Source organism: Orcinus orca, chromosome X, assembly GCF_937001465.1.
Source record: "Orcinus orca chromosome X, mOrcOrc1.1, whole genome shotgun sequence".
Lineage (NCBI taxonomy): Eukaryota > Metazoa > Chordata > Mammalia > Artiodactyla > Delphinidae > Orcinus > Orcinus orca.
This window is the reverse complement of record NC_064580.1, coordinates 13,039,207-13,061,009: the sequence shown is the minus strand read 5'-3', so window position 1 is coordinate 13,061,009 and position 21,803 is coordinate 13,039,207. Positions and strand designations below refer to the sequence as shown.

At 40.0% G+C, this 21,803-nt stretch overlaps 1 protein-coding gene across 1 annotated transcript in view; it reads left to right on the top strand.

The window, feature by feature from the left end:
- The window catches only part of PIR (pirin), a 99,502-nt gene that overhangs the window by 173 nt on the left and 77,526 nt on the right, over positions 1-21,803 (top strand). The window contains 1 exon segment of the mRNA XM_033427931.2: positions 17,230-17,322. Coding sequence (XP_033283822.2) covers positions 17,230-17,322 — 93 coding nt within the window.

Sequence of the window (21,803 nt, the reverse complement as noted above, 5' to 3'; positions counted from 1 at the left end):
TTTAGCAGAAAGGACTGGTGGGACCCTGAGGATAAACTTGGGAAGACAGGGCATGAGACAATCACGAGCCGCCCTGTTGGGTGCCTTGGGAACCAACTCTAAACTTAGCAATTGGGGTCCTCCCCGGAGCAGCCCCAGTCCCAAGGGGGTTTCTGTAATATGGATCCGGTGGTCCTGAGGTGAAACCTCTGTGCCCCTCTCTGCACACCCATGTCCCATCCTGGGTTTATCTGTCAGCCTCTGTGGGCACTTCACCAGGCTCACCCACGTGATACCCCCGGGTTTACATGCCCACAGGTCAAAGCACCAAGGAGAGACACTGGGGCCCCATCCCAAATTCCCAGGAGAGAGAATCCGACCGGCTCGGCTTGGGTCAGGTCTCTACCCTGGACCAGTCAGCCATTGCCAGGGATCTGAATTCTTAGAGAGACCCCTGAGACCCAACTTTGTGGACCTCTTGGTGGGAGGTAAGTGGGGGCTTCCCTCAGAGAAGGTGATTGTAGGTGAGGCAGATATCTTTCCACATTAGAGAGCAGTTTTATTTGAAAATTATGGGAGACATGAGGCTTGGCGGAAAAGAAAATCTTATTCGCATAGAAAGGTCATCAAATGGTGGTTATCGCCCAAGGAATACAGTGCCCAGCCCCAGATTCCAAAAACAGATTTCTTTTTATTGAGGTATGATCGACATATAACATTACTTTCAGGTGTACAACACAATGATTCAGTATTTGTATATATTGCAAAATGATCACGAGTCTAGTTAACTTCTGTCATCATACATAATTATTTTTCTCGTGATGAGAACTTTTAAGATCTACTCTCTTAGCAACTTTCAAATATGCAGTACAGTATTAACTATAGTCACCATGTTGTATATTCCATCCTCATGACTCATTTATTTTGTAACTTAAAGTTCGTACCTTTTGACCCCCTTCATCCATTTTGCTCACCCCACCCCCACATCTGGCAACCACCAGTCTGTTCTCTGTATCTGTGAGCTTTAGTTTCCACATATGAGCTCATACAGTATTTGTGTTTCCCTCTCTGACTTATTTCACTCAGCAGAATGCCCTCAAGCTCCATCCATGTTGTTGCAAACAGCAAGATTTCATTCTTTTTTGTAGTTGAATAATATTCCGTTGTATATTTACACCACATTTTCTTTATCCGTTCATCTGTTGGTGGACACCTAGGTTGTTTCTATGTCTTGATTATTGTAAATGATGCTGCAATGAACATGGGGGAGCATACAGCTTTTCAAGTTAGTGTTTTCGTTTTCTTTGGATAAATACCCAGAAGTGAAATTGCTGGATCGTATGGTAGTTATACTTTTAATTTTGGGGGGAACTTCCATACTGTTTTCTATAGTGGCTGCACCAATTTACATTCCCACCAACAGTGCACGAAGGTTCTCTTTTCTCCACACACTCACCAACACTGTCATTTCTTGTCTTTTTGATAATAGCCTTCCTAATACATGTGAGGTGATATCTCAGTGTGGTTTTGATTTGCATTTCCCTAATTAGTGATGCTGAACTTATCTTCCAAAAAATATTTTTGAATAAAGGAAGAAGTATATTAGGGAAATGGATTCTTTTTGAAAAGTGAGGCTGGTTTGTTCCTCTTCTTAAATTCTGCTCTGATATTCTCATACTCTTCCCACCGTTAGGTTCCTATTCATCTGAGAATGTCTCTTGAGGTCTGTCAAACATGGTTTTTCCGAAGGGACACACGCAAACAGGATTATTCTAAGGGCTAAATGCACAGTGGATGTTGGGAAGATGCAGGTGGGCATGGTGTCATTTTATACTAGGCCACATCGCCAACAGGGGAATTTGAATACCCATCAGCAAACCCACTATTGTATGTTGAGGGTAGCTAATACTTTAATTACTCCATCTGTCAGAAACACATCTGCTGAGGAGTTCTCAATTTTTCTGGTCTTGTGAACCCCTTTGGAGGTCTGCTGAAAACCATCAGTTCATTCTCAGAATAATGTTTTATCCATTCCTTCTCAGAAAAATGTTTTTTACTTTTATTTATTTTTTAATACATCTTTATCGGAGTATAATTGCCTCACAACACTGTGTTAGTTTCTGTTGCACAGCAAAGCGAATCAGCCATAGGCATACACATATCCCCTCCCTCTTGAGCCTCCCTCCCACCCTCCCTATCCCACCCCTCTAGGTCACCACAGAGCACCGAGCTGATCTCCCTGTGCTATGCTGCTGCTTCCCACCAGCCAACTATTTTATATTCGGTAGTGTATATACGTCGATGTTGCTCTCACTTCACCCCAGCTTCGCTTTCCCACCCCATGTCATCAAGTCCATTCTCTATGTCTACCTCTTTATTCCTGCCCTGCAACTAGGTTCATCAGTACCATTTTTTTTTTTTAGATTCCATATATATGTGTTAGCATACAGTATTTGTTTTTCTCATTTACTTCACTCTGTATGACAGACTCTAGGTCCATCCACCTCACTACAAATAACTGAGTTGCATTTCCTTTTATGGTTGAGTAATATTCCATTGTATGTATGTGCCACATCTTCTTTATCCATTCATCTGTCGATGGACATTTAGGTTGGTTCCATGTCCTGGCTGTTGTAAATAGAGCTGCAATGAACATTGTGGTACATGACTCTTTTTGAATTATGGTTTTCTCAGGGTATATGCCCAGTAGTGGGATTGCTGGGTAGTTTGGTAGTTCTATTTTTAGTTTTCTAAGGAACCTCGATACTGTTTTCCATAGTGGTTGTATCAATTTACATTCCCACCGACAGTGTAGGAGGGTTTCCTTTTCTCCACAGCCTCTCCAGCATTTATTGTTTGTAGCTTTTTTGATAATGGCCATTCTGACCTTCATGAGGTGATACCCCATTGTAGTTTTGATTTGAATTTCTCTAATAATTAGTGATGATGAGCATCTTTTCATGTGCCTCTTGGCCATCTCTAAGTCTTCCTTGGTGAAATGTCTATTTAGGTCTTCCGCCCATTTTTTAACTGGATTGTTTGTTTTTTTGATATTGAGCTCCATGAGCTGTTTGTGTATTTTAGAGATTAATCCTTTGTTGTTTCATTTGCAAATATTTTCTCCCATTTTGAGGGTTGTCTTTTTGTCTTGTTCATGTTTTAATTTGATGTGCAAAAGCTTTTAAGTTTAATTATGTCCCATTTATTTGTTTTAATTTCTGTTACTCTAGGAGATGGGTCAAAAAGGATCTTGCTGTGATTTATGTGAAAGAGTGTTCTTCCTATGTTTTCCTCTAAGAGTTTTATAGTGTCCAGTCTTACATTTAGGTCTCTAATCCATTTTGAGTTTATTTTTGTGTATGGTGTTAGGGAGTGTTCTAATTTCATTCTTTTACATGTAGCTGTCCAGTTTTCCCAGCACCACTTATTGAAGAAACTGTCTTTTCTCCATTGTATATCCTTGCCTCATTTGTCATAGATTAGTTGACCATAGGTGTGTGGGTTTATCTCTGGGCTTTCTATCCTGTTCCATTGATCTATATTTTTGTTGTTGTGCCAATACCATATTGTCTTGATTATTGTAGCTTTGTAGTATAGTCTGAAGTCAGAGAGTCAGATTCCTCCAGCTCTGTTTTTTTCCCTCAAGACTGCTTTGGCTATTCGGGGTCTTTTGTGTCTCCATACAAATTTTAAGATTTTTTGTTCTAGTTCTGTAAAAAATGCCGTTGGTAATTTGATAGGGATTGCATTGAATCTGTAGATTGCTTTGGGTAGTATAGTCATTTTACTATAGTCAACATACAATATTGATTCTTCCAATCTAGGAACACGGTCTCTCTCTCCATCTGTTTATATCATCTTTAATTTCGTTCATCAGTGTCTTAGAGTTTTCTGCATACAGGTCTTTTGTCTCCCTAGGGAGGTTTATTCCTAGGTATTTTATTCTTTGTGTTGCAGTGGTAAATGGGAGTGTTTCCTTAATTTCTCTTTCAGGTTTTTCATCATTAGTGTATAGGAATGCAAGAGATTTCTGTGCGTTAATTTTGTATCCTGCAACTTTACCAAATTCACTGATTAGCTCTAGTAGTTTTCTGGTGGCATCTTTAGGATTCTGTATGTATAGTATCATATCATCTGCAAACAGTGACAGTTTTACTTCTTCTTTTCCAAATTGTATCCCTTTTATTTATTTTTCTTCTCTGACTGCTGTGGCTAGGACTTCCAAAATTGTGTTGAATAATAATAGTGGCAAGAGTGGACATCCTTGTCTTGTTCCTGATCCTAGAGGAAATGTTTTCAGTTTTTCACCATTGAGAATGATATTTGCTGTGGGTTTGTTGTATATGGCCTTTATTTTGTTGAGGTAGGTTCCCTCTGTGCCCATTTTCTGGAGAGTTTTTATCATAAATGGGTGTTGAATTTTGTCAAAAGCTTTTTCTGCATCTATTGAGATGTTATGGTTTTTATTCTTCAATTTGTTAATATGGTGTATCACATTGATTGATTTGCATACATTGAAGAATCCTTGCATCCCTGGGATAAATCCCACTTGATCATGGTGTATGAGCCTTTTATTGTGTTTTTGGATTCTATTTGCTAGTGTTTTGTTGAGGATTTTTGCATCTATATTCATGAGTGATATTGGTCTGTAATTTTCTTTTTTTGTAGTATCTTTGTCTGGTTTTGGTATCAGGGTGATGGTGGCCTCATAGAATGAGTTTGGGAGTGTTCCTTCCTCTGAAATTTTTTGGAAGAGTTTGAGAAGGATGGGTGTTAGCTTTTCTCTAAATGTTTGAAAGAATTCACCTGTGAAGCCATGTGATCCTGGACTTTTGTTTGTTGGAAGATTTTTAATCACAGTTTCGATTTCTTTCTTGTGATTGGTCTGTTCCTATTTTCTATTTCTTCCTGGTTCAGTCTTGGAAGGTTATACCTTTCTAAGAATTTGTCCATTTCTTCCAGGTTGTCCATTTTATTGGCATAGAGTTGCTTGTAGTAGTCTCATAGGATGCTCTGTATTTCTGCCGTGTCTGTTGTAACTTCTCCTTTTTAATTTCTAATTTTATTCATTTGAGTCCTCTCCCTCTTCTTCATCATGAGTCTGGCTAATGGTTTATCAATTTCATTTATCTTCTCAAAGAACCAGCTTTTAGGTTTGTTGATCTTTGCTATTGTTTTCTTTGTTTCCATTTCATTTATTTCTGCTCTGATCTTTATGATTTCTTTCCTTGTACTAACTTTGGGTTTTGTTTATTCTTCTTCTCTAGTTCCTTTAGGTGTAACGTTAGATTGTTTATTTAAGATTTTTCTTGTTTCTTGAGGTAGGCTTGTATAGCTATAAACTTCCCTCTTAGAACTGCTTTTGCTGCATCCCATAGGTTTTGGATCGTCGTGTTTTCATTGTCATTTGTCTCCAGGTATTTTTTGATTTCCCCTTTGATTTCTTCAGTGATCTCTTGGTTATTTAGTAATGTATTGTTTAGCCTCCTTGTATTTGTGTTTTTTACAGTTTTTTTTCCCTGTAATTGATTTCCAATCTCATAGCATTTTGGTCAGAAAAGATGCTTGATACGATTTCAGTTTTCTTAAATTTACTGAGGCTTGCTTTGTGACCCAAGATGTGATCTGTCCTGGAGAATGTTCCATGTGCACTTGAGAAGAAAGTGTATTCTGCCACTTTTGGTGGAATGTTGTATAATTTTCGATTAGATCTGTCTGTTGTGTCATTTAAAGCTTGTGTTTCCTTATTTATTTTCTGTTTGGATGATCTGTCCATTGGCGTAAGTGGGGTGTTAAAGTCCCGTACTATTATTTTGTTACTGTCAATTTCTCCTTTCATGGTTGTTAGCATTTGCCTTATGTATTGAGGTGCTCCTATGTTGGATGCATAAACATTTATAATTGTTATATCTTCTTCTGGGATTGATCCCTTGATCATTATGTAGTGTCCTTCTTTGTCTCTTGTAACAGTCTTTATGTTAAAGTCTATTTTATCTGATACGAGTATTGCTACTCCAGCTTTCTTTTGATTTCCATTTGCATGGAATATCTTTTTCCATCCCTTTGCTTTCAGTCTGTATGTGTCCCTAGATCTGAAGTGGGTCTCTTGTAGACAGCGTATATATATGGGTCTTGTTTTTGTATCCATTAAGCCAGCCTGTGTCTTTTGGTTGGGGCATTTAATCCATTTACATTCAAAGTTATTATCGATATGTATGTTCCTGTTACCATTTTTTAATTGTTTTTGGTTTGTTTTTGTGGGTCTTTTTCTTCTCCTGTGTTTCCTGCTTAGAGAAGTTTCTTTAGCATTTGTTGTAAAGCTGGTTTGGTGGTGCTGAATTCTCTTAGCTTTTGTTTGTCTGAAAAGCTTTTGACTTCTCCATTGAATCTGAAAGATCCTTGCTGGGTAGAGTATTCTTGGTTGTAGGTTTTTCCCTTTCATCACTTTAAATATGTCCTGCCTCTCCCTTCTGGCTTGCACAGTTTCTGCTGAAAGATCAGCTGTTAACCTTATGGGGATTCCCTTGTATGTTATTTGTTGCTCTTCCCTTGCTGCTTTTAATATTTTTTCTTTGTATTTAATTTTTGATAGTTTGATTAATATGTGTCTTGTCGTGTTTCTCCTTGAATTTATTCTGTATGGGATTCTCTGCACTTCCTGGACTTGATTGACTATTTCCTTCCCCTAACATGTTAGGGAAGTTTGCAACTATTATCTCTTCAAAAATTTCCTGGTCCCTTTCTGTTTCTCTTCTTCTTCTGGGACCCCCTATAATTCGAATGTTGGTGCGTTTAATGTTGTCCCAGAGGTCTCTGAGACTGTCTTCAATTCTTTTCATTCTTTTTTCTTTATTCTGCTCCTCAGCAGTTATTTCCACCGTTTTGTCTTCCAGCTCACTTATTCGTTCTTCTGCCTCTGTTATTCTGTTATTGATTCCTTCTAGTGTATTTTCCATTTTGGTTATTGTGTTGTTCATCTCTGTTTGTTTGTTCTTTAGTTCTTCTAGACCTTTGTTAAACATTTCTTGTGCTTTCTCAGTCTGTGCTTCCATTCTGTTTCCGAGATTCTGGATCATCTTTACTATTGTTACTCTGAATTCTTCTTCAGGTAGATTGCCTATTTCCTCTTCATTTATTTGGTCTTGCAGGTTTTTACCTTTCTCCTTCATCTGTGACATATTTTTTTGCTGTCTCATTTTTTTTTTATGAGTGGGATTGTGTTCCTGTTTTACTGGTTGTTTGGCCTGATGCTTTCCACACTGGAGTTTGTAGGCTATTGGGTAGAGCTGGGTGTTGGTGCTGAGATGAGGAATTCTGTGAGGCCTCACTCTGATGAATATTCCCTGGGGTCTGAGGTTCTCTGTTAGTCCAGTGGATTGGACTCAGAGCTCCCACCACAGGAGCTTCCGCCTGACCCCAGGCTTGCGAATCAAGATCCCGCAAGCTGCGTGGGGCAGCAAAAAAAGAACAATGACAAAGTAAAAGATAAAATTAGACTAGGAAGCTAACAGATATGTTAGAAAGACTGTAAAAATAAAAATATAGATGAATCAACAGCTGGAAGGTAAATCAGTACCACAATAGTAAAAAAGAGGAGGTGGGAGAAGAAAAAAAAAAAGCAGGGTGGGGGGAAGGCCTTAGCTGTGGAGGGCAGGGCCTAAGCAAGGGCAAAGTTTGGGTGGTGGGCGGGGCCAATGCTCAGGACCCACAGGGCTGGAAAAGGCCCTGGGGGCTGTGTGGGGTGGGGCTTAGGCATGGTATTACATACAAAGGAAAACCTTTGTATTGAAATATGGTTAGCAAAATATTACAGAACAAATCTGTAATCTAGTAACTTAAATAACAACTCTAGTGACATTCAGTAAGGAGATCTGGTGGCAGTTCTCATAACTACCTAATTTCAAATCTGTGAGGGGCATGAACAGTAGTTCGGTATGCCTGCAACAGCTATGATGTGATATGAAAGGAGCTTTGATTTCGGTTGGGGGCAAAGTCACAGGTCCTGGCAAATTACTGTGGTTCTTTGACTACATCCATAATTAAAGGCACTGTTACATTTTACTTTGGAGCTGGGTGGTGGTGACTTGTTGTGCACCAGCGTGAATGTACTTAACGCCACTAAACTGTATACTTACAAACGGTTAAAATGGTAAATTCCATGTTATGTTTGTTTTACTACAAAAAAATTCAGAAGAAAAAAATTTCCAGTTAGAGGTTAGTGAAAACAAAAATGTGTGTGTGTGTGTGTGTGTTTGTTTTTTTCCCCCAGCCAAGTTTACCTGAATTGTATCCATGGTTCCCAGTTAAGAGTCCCTGGCTGGGCTTCCCTGGTAGCACAGTGGTTGAGAGTCCACTTGCCGATGCAGGGGACGCGGGTTCATGCCCCGGTTCGGGAAGATCCCACATGCCGCAGAGCGGCTGGGCCTGTGGGCCATGGCCGCTGAGCCTGCACGTCTGGAGCCTGTGCTCTGCAACGGGAGAGGCCCCGCGTACCGCAGAAAAAAAAAAAAAAAAAAAAGAGTCCCTGGCTGAAAACCTATGCTTTAAAGACCTCTGCATTTTACTAATGCCATGCCCCAGGTGTGCCTCTACCCTCAAGAAAAATAGATGGATAGGAATCATTCCTAATGCCATCACTCTGGTTTAATCACTGTTAAGACAAAGCGTGTTTCCTTTTGTCTGTGTATAGTTAAATATTTTAGTTGTACAGAATAAAGAATTTTGTGTCCTTAGTTTTTCATTTAAGAGGGTAGCAAAAGGACTTCCCATGTTATTATAAATTCTTCGTAAACACCATTTAAGTAGTTATGACATATTCCAGTGTATGAGCATACCATTATTCTCTTACTCCTGGCCCTACATTTTTTATTTTTTAATTTTTAAAAAAATTTTTATTGAAGGATAGTTGATTTACAATGTGTTAATTACTGCTCTGCAGCAAAGTGATTCAGTTACACATACATATATATATATATATTCTTTTCCATTATGGTTTATCATAGGATATTGAATATAGTTCTCTGTGCTATGTTGTAGGACCTTGTTGTTTATCCATTCCGTATATATAAAACCTTGCATCTGCTAACCCCAACCTCCTCCCCTTTGGCAACCACCAGTCTCTTAACTATGTCCGTGATTCTGTTTCTATTTCATAGACAGGTTCATTTGTGTCATATTTTAGATTCCACGTGTAAATGGTATCATGATATTTGTCTTTCTCCGTCTGACTGACTTCACTTAGTATGATAATCTCTAGGTCCACCCATGTTGCTGCAAATGGCATTATTTCATTATTTTTAATGGCTGAGTAATATTCCCTTGTATGTATGTACCACATCTTTATCCATTCATCTGTCGAGGGACATTTATGGCAACTCTGTTTTTAGTTTTTTGAGGAACCTCCATACTGTTTTCCACAGTGGCTGCACCAGCTTACGTTCCCACCAACAGTGTAGGAGGGTTCCCTTTTCTCCACACCCTCTCCAGCATTTATTATTTGTAGACTTTTTGATGATGCTGGCCCTGCATTTGACCATTTAGATTGTTACCCTATTTGTTAGCACTCCGCACACTGCCAGCTTGCCAGAAAGATGGACCCCAACCCTCCCATCAGCAGAGGAGGAAAGCATCACTCTCACTTCAAGGTGGTTACTTTTCAAACCTTTTGCACCAAGGCTGTGTCAGTAGAAAATAAAATCTCATAAGAAATCTGGAGCCCAGAGCTATTTTAGTGTAGAATTTACAAGTGTTTGATGTTAGTGGCCCTAGGTGACACATTCCCTGTGACTGTAAATGTGGAGGTGGAGGAATTCACAGTGCTCTTTCGGTGATGAATGGTAAACAGGATGGAGTTGGGCTGCCTGGCACCTTCCATTAAAGTTGTGTGTGGGCCGGGACAGCCCCAAGCTGGAATTGAAATGATCGCACAGCATGATGCTGACGGGTGGTTCCTCTATGCTTCCAGCAGGAGGGAAACCCACCCATCACCTGCATTTGCCTCTATGCCCCACTTCCCCTTCCACCAGACAGTCCTTGCTGATGTGATTTTCCTTGGACCACTGTCATGCAGTGACACCTCAGAGATGTTGCGGGTTCCATTCCAGGCCACTGCAATAAAGCGAATATTGCAGTAAAGCAGGTCACGTGATTATCTTGGTTTCTCAGTGCATACAGAAATTACTTAACGTTTAAACTATACTATAGTCTACTAAGTGTGCAATAGCATTGTGTCCAAAAAAACAATGTACACACCTTAATTAAAAAAATACTTTATTGCTAAAAAATGTGAACTGTTATCTGAGCCTTCAGTGAGTTGTAGTGGTAACGTCAAAAATCACTGATCACAGATCACCATAACGAATAGAATAACAGTGGAAAAGTGTGAAATATTGTGAGAATTACCAAAGTGTGACACAGAGATACAAAGTGAGCAAACGCTGTTGGAAAAATGCCACTGATAGACACTTGACGCAGGGCTGCCACAAACCTTCAATTTGTAAAAACCACAATATCTGCAAAGCGCAATACCTCTAAGTGCAATAAAACAAGGTATGCCTGTATATGTTTTTTATTAGGAAGAATTTCTAACGTAGGAAAGTAGAAAATAGTATAATGACTCTCCAGGTACCCAGCATCCACAGTGATCAACTCATGGGCAGTCTTGTTTCCAATCTTGGTCCCCATCCATTTCTTCCGTCAGAGTATTTTGAAGTGAATCATTTCATTTCATTCAGAAATATTTCAGTTTTTACTTAAAAAATATAACTGTAATCCCATTATCACAGTTAAAATTGTAAGAGTCTCTTAATATCAAACCACCTTGGTCCTAGTTGATGCAGGACTTGTAGATGGCGCTCTCCATTAGCAGTGTCTCTAGACCTTGAGTCAAGGTAGAGGAGCACAGAGTCACAGGTCAAGTCCATTCAAGGCCATATTTCGACCTCAGTCTGGACTACGTGTTGGCAGTTTCCTTCTACCTTCTCATTGTTACCCTCAGGCTCCAGTCTAGAGGCTGAGTTAGGCCCAGGGGATAGTCTGAGGTGTTGGGAGTCTACCTTTGGGGGCCTCTGCCTTTTTTTGCTGCCATATTATCTTGATGTAGCCTGGCCTTTTGTCAGGTGTTGGGAGGGTTGGGGGGGTCCTCTCCGGAGACAATAATTTAAAAGAAGAAAAAATAATGTAAAAAACAGGCATTGCCCTTATATCAGTTAGGTTAGGCTCAGTTGTGTATAACAGAAAGCATCCTCCGAAACCAGTGGTTTATGTATGTAAGGATTTGTGTTTCTCTTTTGAAAATCCAAAAGTAGGTGGTCCAGGGTGGGCCTGGAAGCTTCACACTTACCAGAGACCCATGCTCGTTCTATCTTAGTTCATCCTTCTTACTGCATTCTTACTGTATCCCGTTATGGTCCAAGACGCTGTCAGAGCAGTAGCAACCATTTGCCCTTGGGGGCAGAAAGGAGGAAGGAGGGGAAAGGCAAAACGATATATGCCAGCTGTCTATCTCCTTTTATAAGGGATTTCCCTAAAAGTCCCACCCAGTTCCTCTCATTAGCCAGATTTGGTCATATGACCACACCTACCTACAAGGGAAGCTAGGGACCTAGCACAAGTACCACTTGGGATGTTGGTGGAGTACCTTCTGTGTACACAGAATTATTCTAGATTCAGTGGAGCATCATAGAAAAGCATAACGTTGGCCCTGTCCCCAAGGAAGTGATATTCCTGGTTACTTCCGGTGCTTCCTGATTTCAGTAAAATGCCAGGCTGCTGAAGCTTTGTTAAAGGAGCACCACAGGCTGGAGGGGTGGTGGCCACAGGTTTCAGCTGGCCTTCTCAAGAGATCCAAAGAAATAGCTTGGAAGCTGCCAGCCGAAGGTGGCAGCTAAAAGATTTGGAAGTGTTTGAAGGAAAGGAAATTCTCATATCGTTCAAAAACTTTGAAAGATCATCAGTTTACTGAGTTGGGGACCAAGTCAAGACATTTTAAAAAGTCAGAGTTCTTATATGTCTCAGAGCTTGTCTTGCAGATAACAGGTGTCTCTCTAACATGTTCTTGGATACATGCTGACTGTTTAGAGAATGTGAGGAACTTTGGTGAGGGCTAATACCTAACCTGCAAATAACACTTTAGGACAATAGTCTGATGCAGATACTCTTGCTTGTCGGAGGAAGAGTGTCTCTTACACACGTGCCCCATCCTTTAGCCAGATAAACAGTTCATCCCTCTGACTTTCACCACATCCAGCCCCCTGGCTTCTGCAGGCTTCTTGTGCTGCCTTTCTTTGTGTGTGTGTCCATATGTCATGGACTGGTGACAGAAGGGTTGGATATGCGATCCAGATGTCACAAATAGGACTTTCCAAACAATGAATACCTACTGGTCTCTAAGTGGCAGATGGTGATGAGGGTAGTACTGGAAAGAGGGAACCTCTTCTTTTCATGATTTAGTTAACAGCAGGACATATTTGCTCATAGGAAACTGATCCCAAGAAGCAATGCACATCTCTTGATCTCATCTTTACCCACATTTTAATACCATAGAACCACAATAATGTAGAAGTAAAAAGCCAGCTTGAGGCTCTAGACCCTTTGTTTGGCAAGTAGTTGTGTCTCAGAGATTTATGGAACTGGTACAACGTAACAGATCCACCCATCTATGTAGAACCTGCCCTGCTTTAGGCTCTGGACCAGGTGTTCTCCATTCATTGTTTCCAGGCCTTCAAGCTGTGTATTATCCTGTGAGAAGCAGCAGTGTATAATAAGGTATGAGAATTTTCAGCCTCTCCTCCTCCCAACCCCAGTTCCATTCCTGGGCTTTCACTGAGCTGAAATGGAATTATGAGAGACAGGATGAGACCGAGAGGATCTGAGATCTGATTTTCACTGGAAAGGACAGAGAATTACTGGTGGGAGAGAAAAGAATAAATTCAGAAGGTGAGGGGGAGAAGGAGAAAAGGGAAGAGCTGCCTCCACATGGGTGGAGGAGATTTGAAGGGTTAGAGTGAGAGACGATGGAAATATTGGAGACATTTATTGGAGAGGAGGAGGGCTGATTTGAAATCTTTAAGCCGAAGCCCCTTTTGGCATTTTTGAGAGAATTCAATAGATATTTGAATTGTTTTCCAGTTACTTTTAAATATTGGACTGGATGAAACACTGGGCTAAGATGGGTTACAAAGTGGCCCAGCTATATATGGCTTACAGCCCGTATTTTATTTTTTATTTTTTTATTTTTTATTTTTTTTTACAGCCCGTATTTTAAAGTGAAGAAATTGAGACTTGATTAGGCTAAAAAACTTGTAGTAACTTGTTGAATGTGTGTGCGTGTGTGTGTATGTACTATATGTGTTACATGTATGTATATACAGATGTGTGTGCAAGTGTGTATGCATATTTTTTCCACAGAAAGTGAAAATAAGAGTCAAGACAAGAGACAGGGAGGGTTTGGTACCTTCATTTCCAGCAATAGGACAGAGTAGATACCCTGAAACAAAGAAGCAAACAAACAAATAAATAACCTAAAAATTAATTAACTGAGCTGACAGGAAGTTAGAGCAATTCTTAGAGTCTAAAAACAATGAGAAAGAAAGGAAAAATAGGAAATCTGAATAGTTTCATAGCTAGTAGGGTAATTGAATCAGTATTTTGAAAGTTTATTACAAAGCAACAGGTCCAGATGTTACAGACAGATTTTACCAGATATTTAAGGTACAGATAATTCCACTAATACACAAACTCTCCAGGAGATGAAGCTCCAGGGGGTCCTCAAATCACGTTATGAAGTCCCGTTACCTTGCTATCAAGACCAGGCAAGGACAGCAAATGAAGGGACAATTGCCTCTCGTTTAGAAACATTTTTGCAGGACTCATAAGCAAAATATTAACCAACCAAATACAGCAATGTATAAAAAGGTATTATGTCATGACCAAGTTTGGATTGTCTGAAGAAAGCAAATTTGGTTTAATGTTGGAAAATCTATTTATATAACTTACCAACACTAAGAGATTAAAGGAGAAAAAACATATAATGTCTCAATCAGTGCAGAAAGCACATTCACTGGAAGTCAGCATCCATTTATGCTAAAGAAAAAATCAGTAAACTAGGAATAAAAGGGAAATTCCTTAACATTACGACAGGAATCTACAGAAAACCCACATTAAACAACCTGCTTACCAGTGAAACTTTAAAAAGCAATCTGTGTAACATTAGGGACTAGGCAAGGTTGCCTATTACCATCTATTCTACTCAGCATCCTTGTAGAGGGGCCAGCTTGAAAGAAGACAAAAAGAAATAGAAAGTATAAGGGTTGAAAATAAAGGGCGGAAAACAGTTATTTGCTGATGGCTGTTGGTTGGAATATTACTCCCAAATATTCACTCCCTCCCTGTAATAGATTATACACTCCCACCCACTTTTGGGTGCGTTACCCATGAGTCCACAGGGAGGGTTTAAGTGCCCTCCTGTCTGCCTTTGGGCTCGACCACGTCACGTGCTTTGACCAATGGGACAATGTAACTGGGATTGTGCACCATTTGGCTCCTGCCCTTGGCTATGAGAACAGCACGTCCTAGAGAGTGGCCACTGTTTCATCTTGGGACCCAGAATGAGAAGACATGTAGAGGCCAGCCTGGCCCAGCAAAACCCAGAGAAATGGCAGCCTGCCTCAGCTTTAATCTAATGCAAGCAAAAAATCCTTTGTGAACTATTGGCCAAAAGCTTATTGATAAATATACTGGTGATGACTGTCTGCAAAGAAAACCCAAAGGAAGCTACAGATGAATTATTAAAATTAATAAGAGCTTAGCAGTGTTCAAAATCGCCTTTGTATTCACGTTTCTTTCTTTTTCTTTTTTTTTTTTTTTTAACATTTTTTGGCTGCACCGCGTGGCTTGCAGGGTCTTAGTTCCCCGACCAGGGATTGAACCCGTGCCCCCTGCAGTGAAAGCACGGAGTGTTAACCACTTACCACCAGGGAAGTCCCTCTATTCACATTTCTAATCCCCAGCAGCAGACTGTTCAAAAACATTAGTTAAAAATGCTGTTTACATTCCTGTAGCTTTGTGATATAGTTTGAAATCAGGGAGTGTGATGCCTCCAGCTTGGTTCTATTCAGGGTCTTATGTGGTTCCGTACCCACTTTAGGATTGTTTGTTCTATTTCTATGAAGAATGTTATTGGGATTTTAATAGGGATTGTATTGAATACTTTGGGTAATATAGGCATTTTAACAATATTAATTCTTCCAGGACATGAGCACAGAATGTATTTCCTTTTATTTGTGTCATCTGCACTTCGTTTCATCAGTGTCTTATAGTTTTTAGTGTATAGGTCTTTCACCTCCTTGGATAATTTATTCCTAGGAATTTTATTCTTTTTGATGCAATTGTAAATGGGATTTTTTTTTAATTTCTCTTTCTAATAGTTTGTTGTTAGTACATAGAAACTCAACAGGTTATGGTAGTGCATATCTGAAAGTTGCTAAGAGAGTACCTTTGTGTAGTGACAGATGGTAATTAGACTTAGTGTGGTGATCATTTTGCAGTATTTACAAATATCAAATCATTACCTTCGGGGCTTCCCTGGTGGTGCAGTGGTTGAGAGTCCGCCTGCCGATGCAGGGGACACAGGTTCGTGCCCCGGTCCGGGAGGATCCCACATGCTGCGGAGTGGCTGGGCCCGTGAGCCATGGCCGCTGAGCCTGCGCGTCTGGAGCCTGTGCTCCGCAACGGGAGAGGCCACAGCAGTGAGAGGCCCACATACCACAAAAAAAAAAAAAAAAAAATTACCTTCCACATCTGAAACTAATATAATGTTGTATGTCAGTTATACCTCAATGAAAATACTATTTACAATACTATAAAAGTATGTTAGAAAAAATGTTTAATATATGCAAAATCTGTATGGAGAAAATTATAAATCCTATTGAAAGACATTTTCAAAGGCCTGAATAAATGGAGATAACCATGTTTATGAGTAGGAAAACTCAGTATTATATAAATGTCATTTCTTCCCAAATTGATCCATAGATTCAAAGCAAGTCCAATCAAAAGTCTAACATTTTTGTTTGTATATGTTTTTAAGTTTTCTAAAATTTGTGTAGACTAACAAATGGCCAAGAATAACCAAGATGAACATAAAGATACGCTGATGACAGCCAAATCTGTTTCTGCCTCTAATTTGGGCTCAAGATTTATCTTCAGTTGCCATCTAGCTTTTGCACAATATACTGGACACTGAATATTCATAGTTCTATTTATATAAATATTTATATACATATCTCAAACTCAACGTGACCTAGAATGAAGTCACCTTGACTACTTCAAGGCTGCTGCTTCTGTTATGTTTCTTGTGCTTCTGGATGGCCCTACTGTCCTCCCAGGCCCCATAGCTAGAAATTTGGGAGGGATCTCATGCTCTTCCTTTTTGCTCCGGACGTGCAGGCTCAGTGGCCATGGCTCACGGGCCCAGCCGCTCCGCGGCATGTGGACTGTTGAAATCACCTTCTGAATATTCTTTGCCTCACGTCTCTTCCTTTTCCAGACCATCTTCCACATGTATGCTAGGGTGGTCTTTCTAGATCTGATCGTGTCAACCTGATGAAAACCTATCACCTTCAGGATAAAACCCAAACTCCTTTAAGATTTGGCCTGTATCCTCAGCCCATCTCTCATCATAAATCCATGTGCATCTTTTGCTTCAGTAGTTTCCTTGCAGTTTTTCAAGTTTGCCGAGCTGCTTCTCTGCTCTTTCATTTAGAATATTCTTCCTTCTCCCACTTCTTGATTAACTTCTACATGTACTTCAAGACCCAGCTCAAGTGACACCTCCTTGGTAGAACCTTCCCTGATCCCACCCTACGCTCCTGTGTGTTGTCTTTCTCCAGAGCATTTATCATCACAGCACAGTAATTGATGTTCTAGTCTGTTCCCCTGTGATGAATCTGTTTATATATAGACTGTATCTCAATTGTGCTTGACTATTCAGATCTTAGACAATCATAAATTGTCCACTTCTCATAAAATGTCAACTGTTTAACTTAGTGAATCCGTGTTTGTGTGTGTGTGTGTGTGTGTATGTGTGTGTGGGTGTGTAAGGAGTTCTTTCCTGAAAGCAACTAGCATTGCAAAAAGTTGCTCATTAGTCAAATCATTTTTAATTAGGTTTGCTAGATCTCTTCTTGAATGTAGCCCCGAGTAGCGTGGCTTAAAAGGCACATCTAATCTGCTGGATTTTTTTTTTTTTTTCAGTTAAAACATCTGGATCCATTTTTACTGTTTGATGAATTTAAAGGCGGTAGACCAGGTGGATTTCCTGATCACCCGCACCGAGGTTTTGAAATAGTAAGTAAAAGAATTTGACCACAGAATTGTGTATTTTAAAATTTACCTCTGTTCTTAAAATTAGTAATCACTTCTAATAGAAAATTCAAATTTAAGAGCAATGAATAATAGGCAAAAATTAATTTATAAGTTCCTGGCTATAGACTGGTTGTTAACAGAATTGTAATATCTATTTTACATGAAATATATTCAAATTTAAATATTTACTGTGTTTAATCTTCTTTGAATTTGTTTGAATTTGTGCCACTGGATCTATTCCTATCTGAGCAGTTAAAAAAGGCAAGAATTGGCTTCTTAAAGTATTTATATAATTAAAATAATTTATTGGAGGTAGAAGAAACAATTTAAGATGTGATTAAAATACTTTTATATGAAAACCTGCTTCTCTTCAAGAATTTTCAGAAATGTTTAATCTCATGTAGTGTAATATTTTACACCCCAAAAGACAATCCAAGAACACTGTTAGTATTTAACTCAGTTCTAAGGAGTTACAGAATCAAGGGGCCGAAACAGAACATGGCCTAAAAATTAGAATTTTAAGGCCAAATATATACATTTACAAATTTAACTGTAAAGTCTATAGATTCTGCTGAACACTTATTTTCAGTTTTAGTTCAGTGAGAAAATAAGAATGTGTAATATAATATTGGGGCCCTTTCAAAGATTCCCATTCTCCACACACACAGATACTGTGGGGAAAGATGCAGGGACAGTTCCCAGCCAAGTTCAGTCACCTGCTCCCTGAGGAAAACCTGTATTCTAAGGAAACAGACCAGGGCTTAGTGTGTTTGTCAAGTCCACTACTGAATGAGCAAATATTTATTGATGTCTGGTGACATGAAGCATGGTGTCAGGTGATCTTTTGTATGTTGGGATGTGTGTGTTTGTGTGTTGGGGGAACTGGGCAGAGGCAGAGGAAGGGGAGGCTAATGAAGAATGAGGCATGACCCCTGCTTGCCTCCAGTATGGGGTTTAGTTAAGGATGTAAAAGATGGACAGGTAAAGAGTAAACCTCTGCAGTGTGAAAATAGAATAAGCCTAGAAGCTTCTGGAAACAGTATGAAGGATTAAGGTCGTTGGGCTGGTTTCCATTTGTCACTTAGCCATTTGCCTTCTGGTTCTCTTCTCTGTGACCACTTCGGGGCCACTGTGCCTTGCTTTACAGCGTAATGGAAGGCATGCTTTTCACCTCACCTACACTGATGCTGAGTTCTGACTGTGCTCTTCTGCCTCTGGTATCAGGACATTCTCACCACTCCATCCCACAGCTCCAGCTACCATTTTACTAATCCTTCAAGATCTTTTCAGATATTACTGTCTCCATCATGTTTTCCAGACAGTCCCGAGAGGAAACCCTTTCTCCTTCGTTTGGCCGCCGTAGCATTAGATTTTTCCACTCATACATGTTAGATATTTATGGTGGCCTTGATCATATTCTGTTTTGTATTAAAATGAGGAATTGCCTCAACCTCCCCCTCCCACACCCAAGAGGACTGTAAGTTTCTTCAGCTCACATCATCCCGCCCATCTCCATGTTCTCCTGGTGGAGATTCTCAGTCACTCCTGGCTGAATTTAATTGAATAGTAAAAAGAGAAGGTTTCTGCTGAAGACGACAAATATATTAAATAAAATGAATGATGAAACACGTTGCTTTCCTTTCCATTATTGAAAGAAAATTTAATTTCCTTTCTTTTTTTTTTTTGCCACACCACGCTGCATGCGGGATCTTAGTTCTCTGAGCAGGGATCAAACCCGCTCCAGGGAAGTCCCTAATTTCCTTTCTAAGTTACAATTTATAAATTGTACAGTGCTCAATGTTAAACTACTCTGGGAAGGGGTCCAGCTGTAGAATATCGATTTTCGGCTCTTTACTTTTGAGTAAAGCATTTTCCTGAAAAGTGTAATTGTAACTATAGCCAGCCCTCATCATCTGTAGATTCTATATTCGTGAATTCACCTACTCACTAAATGTATTTGTAACTGTGGTGCTTGCGCCGTCATTGACCGGCATGCGCAGAGCAGCCCAATGTGCACATGCTCTCAGCTGAGGGTCAGCAAGACGATGCTCTGCCTTCTTGTTTCAGCTCTCATACTGCAAACAGGTGTCCTTCTTGAGGTCTATTTAGTGCCACATTTTTGTGCTTTTTGTTGGTGATCTCGCTGTTTTAAGTGCTGTCCAGTGATCCTAAGTGCAAGAAGGCTGTGAGGGGCCTCATGGAGAAAATACGTGTGTCAGAGACGCTTCTTTCAGGCGTGAGTTACACTGCTGCTGGCCGTGAGTTCAGTGTTAATGAATCAGTGATATATATTCAGTAAGGTGTCTTTAAACAGAAGCACACATAACAGGAGGTTACGTATTGATTCTTGGTTGTGACTTGAGGCTCGCAGGAACGTAGCCCTTTATTTCCCCAGGAGCAGAGGTTCAGTGTTGGCTCATTCAGTGATCATGGCAACTTTATAGAACATCGCTACTGTAAATAACTAGAATCGATTGTACCAGTTTCCCCCAGGAGTGTAGGTAAGCTAAGGACCCAGCTGTCTCTTACTGTGAACTTCAATAGTCTGCAGTTCAAAACCAGGTGCACTTCTAGGCTCTCCTCACCTCCTCCCTGGAGCATTTTCTACAGGCTTGTTGTAAATTTTGAAAATGCTAATTAGTATAAAGAACAGAGTTAGAATCACCTATTACCTTACCATCCAGAAATAGGCATTGCTATTGTTCTTCCAGTACTTTTTTTTCTGGTATGCTGTATATGTTTTGTGTCTTTTTTATTTCCTAACATTATACTGTTAACAGTTTCCCAATGTTTAAAAAAAGACTAATCTGGGGCTTCCCTGGTGGCGCAGTGGTTGAGAGTCCGCCTGCCGATGCAGGGGACACGGGTTCGTGCCCCGGTCCGGGAAGATCCCACATGCTGCGGAGCGGCTGGGCCCATGAGCCATGGCCGCTGAGCCTGCGCGTCCGGAGCCTGTGCTCCGCAACGGGAGAGGCCACAACAGTGAGAGGCCCGCGCACCGCAAAAAAAAAAACAAAAACAAAAGACTAATCTTTGATGGCTTCATTAAGCATCTGCCATGAAATTGCACCAGTTGACATGACCAGAGCAACGTATGAGGGTACTTGTTTTCCTTCAGCATCACCAACACAATATATTTACCCAACTTTTCTTTATCTTTGCCATTTTGACAAGTGAAAAATAATGCTTCATCAGTTTTAATTTGAATTTTTCTTATCTGAGCAAGGTTGGATATCTTTTCATTCATTTTTGGCTGCATTGGGTCTTCGTTGCTGTGTGTGGGCTTTCTCTAGTTGTGGTGAGCGGGGGCTACTCTTTGTTGCGGTGCATGGGCTTCTCATTGCAGTGGCTTGTCTTGTTGTGGAGCACAGGCTCTAGGCATGTGGGCTTCAATAGTTGTGGCCTGTGGGCTCAGTAGCTGTGGCTCGCTGGCTCTAGAGCGCAGGCTCAGTAGTTGTGGTGCACGGGCTTAGTTGCTCCGTGGCCTGTGGGATCTTCCCGGACCAGGGCTTGAACCCATGTTCCCTGCATTGGCAGGCAGATTCTTAACCACTGTGCCACCAGGGAAGCCCTTCTTTGCATTTTTAAGCATCTTTTTACCATACATGTTTATATTCTTGGCCTATTTTGTTCTGTTGGGTTGGTGGTATTATTCTTATTGCTTTATAAATGCTCTTTGCATATTAAGGAAATCAGGCCCTTTTCAATGATAGGAGTTGAAATAGTGTTAACAAGGATTTGGCTTGTTTTGCACGCCCCCAAAGGTAGACCTTTAGTTACAAAGCATAGATACAACCCAATAGAAGGAAGCCCTTTTTAACAATTTCTTATGCAAAGATGGAATAGGTCCCCTGGATCAGTGATTTTCTTATGCCTGGAGAAATACAAGCATGCACTGCATGTTAACATAATGGGTATGTTATCAAGATAAATGGCCCTCAAAATAGGCTTTGTGCGAGATGAGTCAGTGCTGTGCTGAAATAAAATATTAGAACTCATGTTTATATTTTTAAAGAAAACTGAAATTATGCTGGACTAACACATGAATATAAAATAGAACTAAATATATGTTGTTTAGTCCCTGCTCATAATTTTTTAAACTAATAGTGATACATGATCAAAGAAATGTGGAGAATATTATCCTGCAAAATTCTTATTACCCCAAGTGTGATCCGTGAACCAGCAGTGGTATCACCTGGAACCTCAGGTGCCAACTCAACCTAGGAGTCACTTATCTAGATGACCCTCCAAACCAGAAATATTATTTTTTAATTGAAGTATAGTTGATTTACAATGTTGTGTTAATTTCTGCTGTACAGCAAAGTGATTCAGTTATATATATGTGTGTGTGTGTCTATAAATATATATATATACTTTTTCATTTTCTCTTCCATTGTGGTTTATCACAGGATATTGAATATAGTTTCCTGTGCTATACAGTAGGTGCTTGTTGTTTATCCATC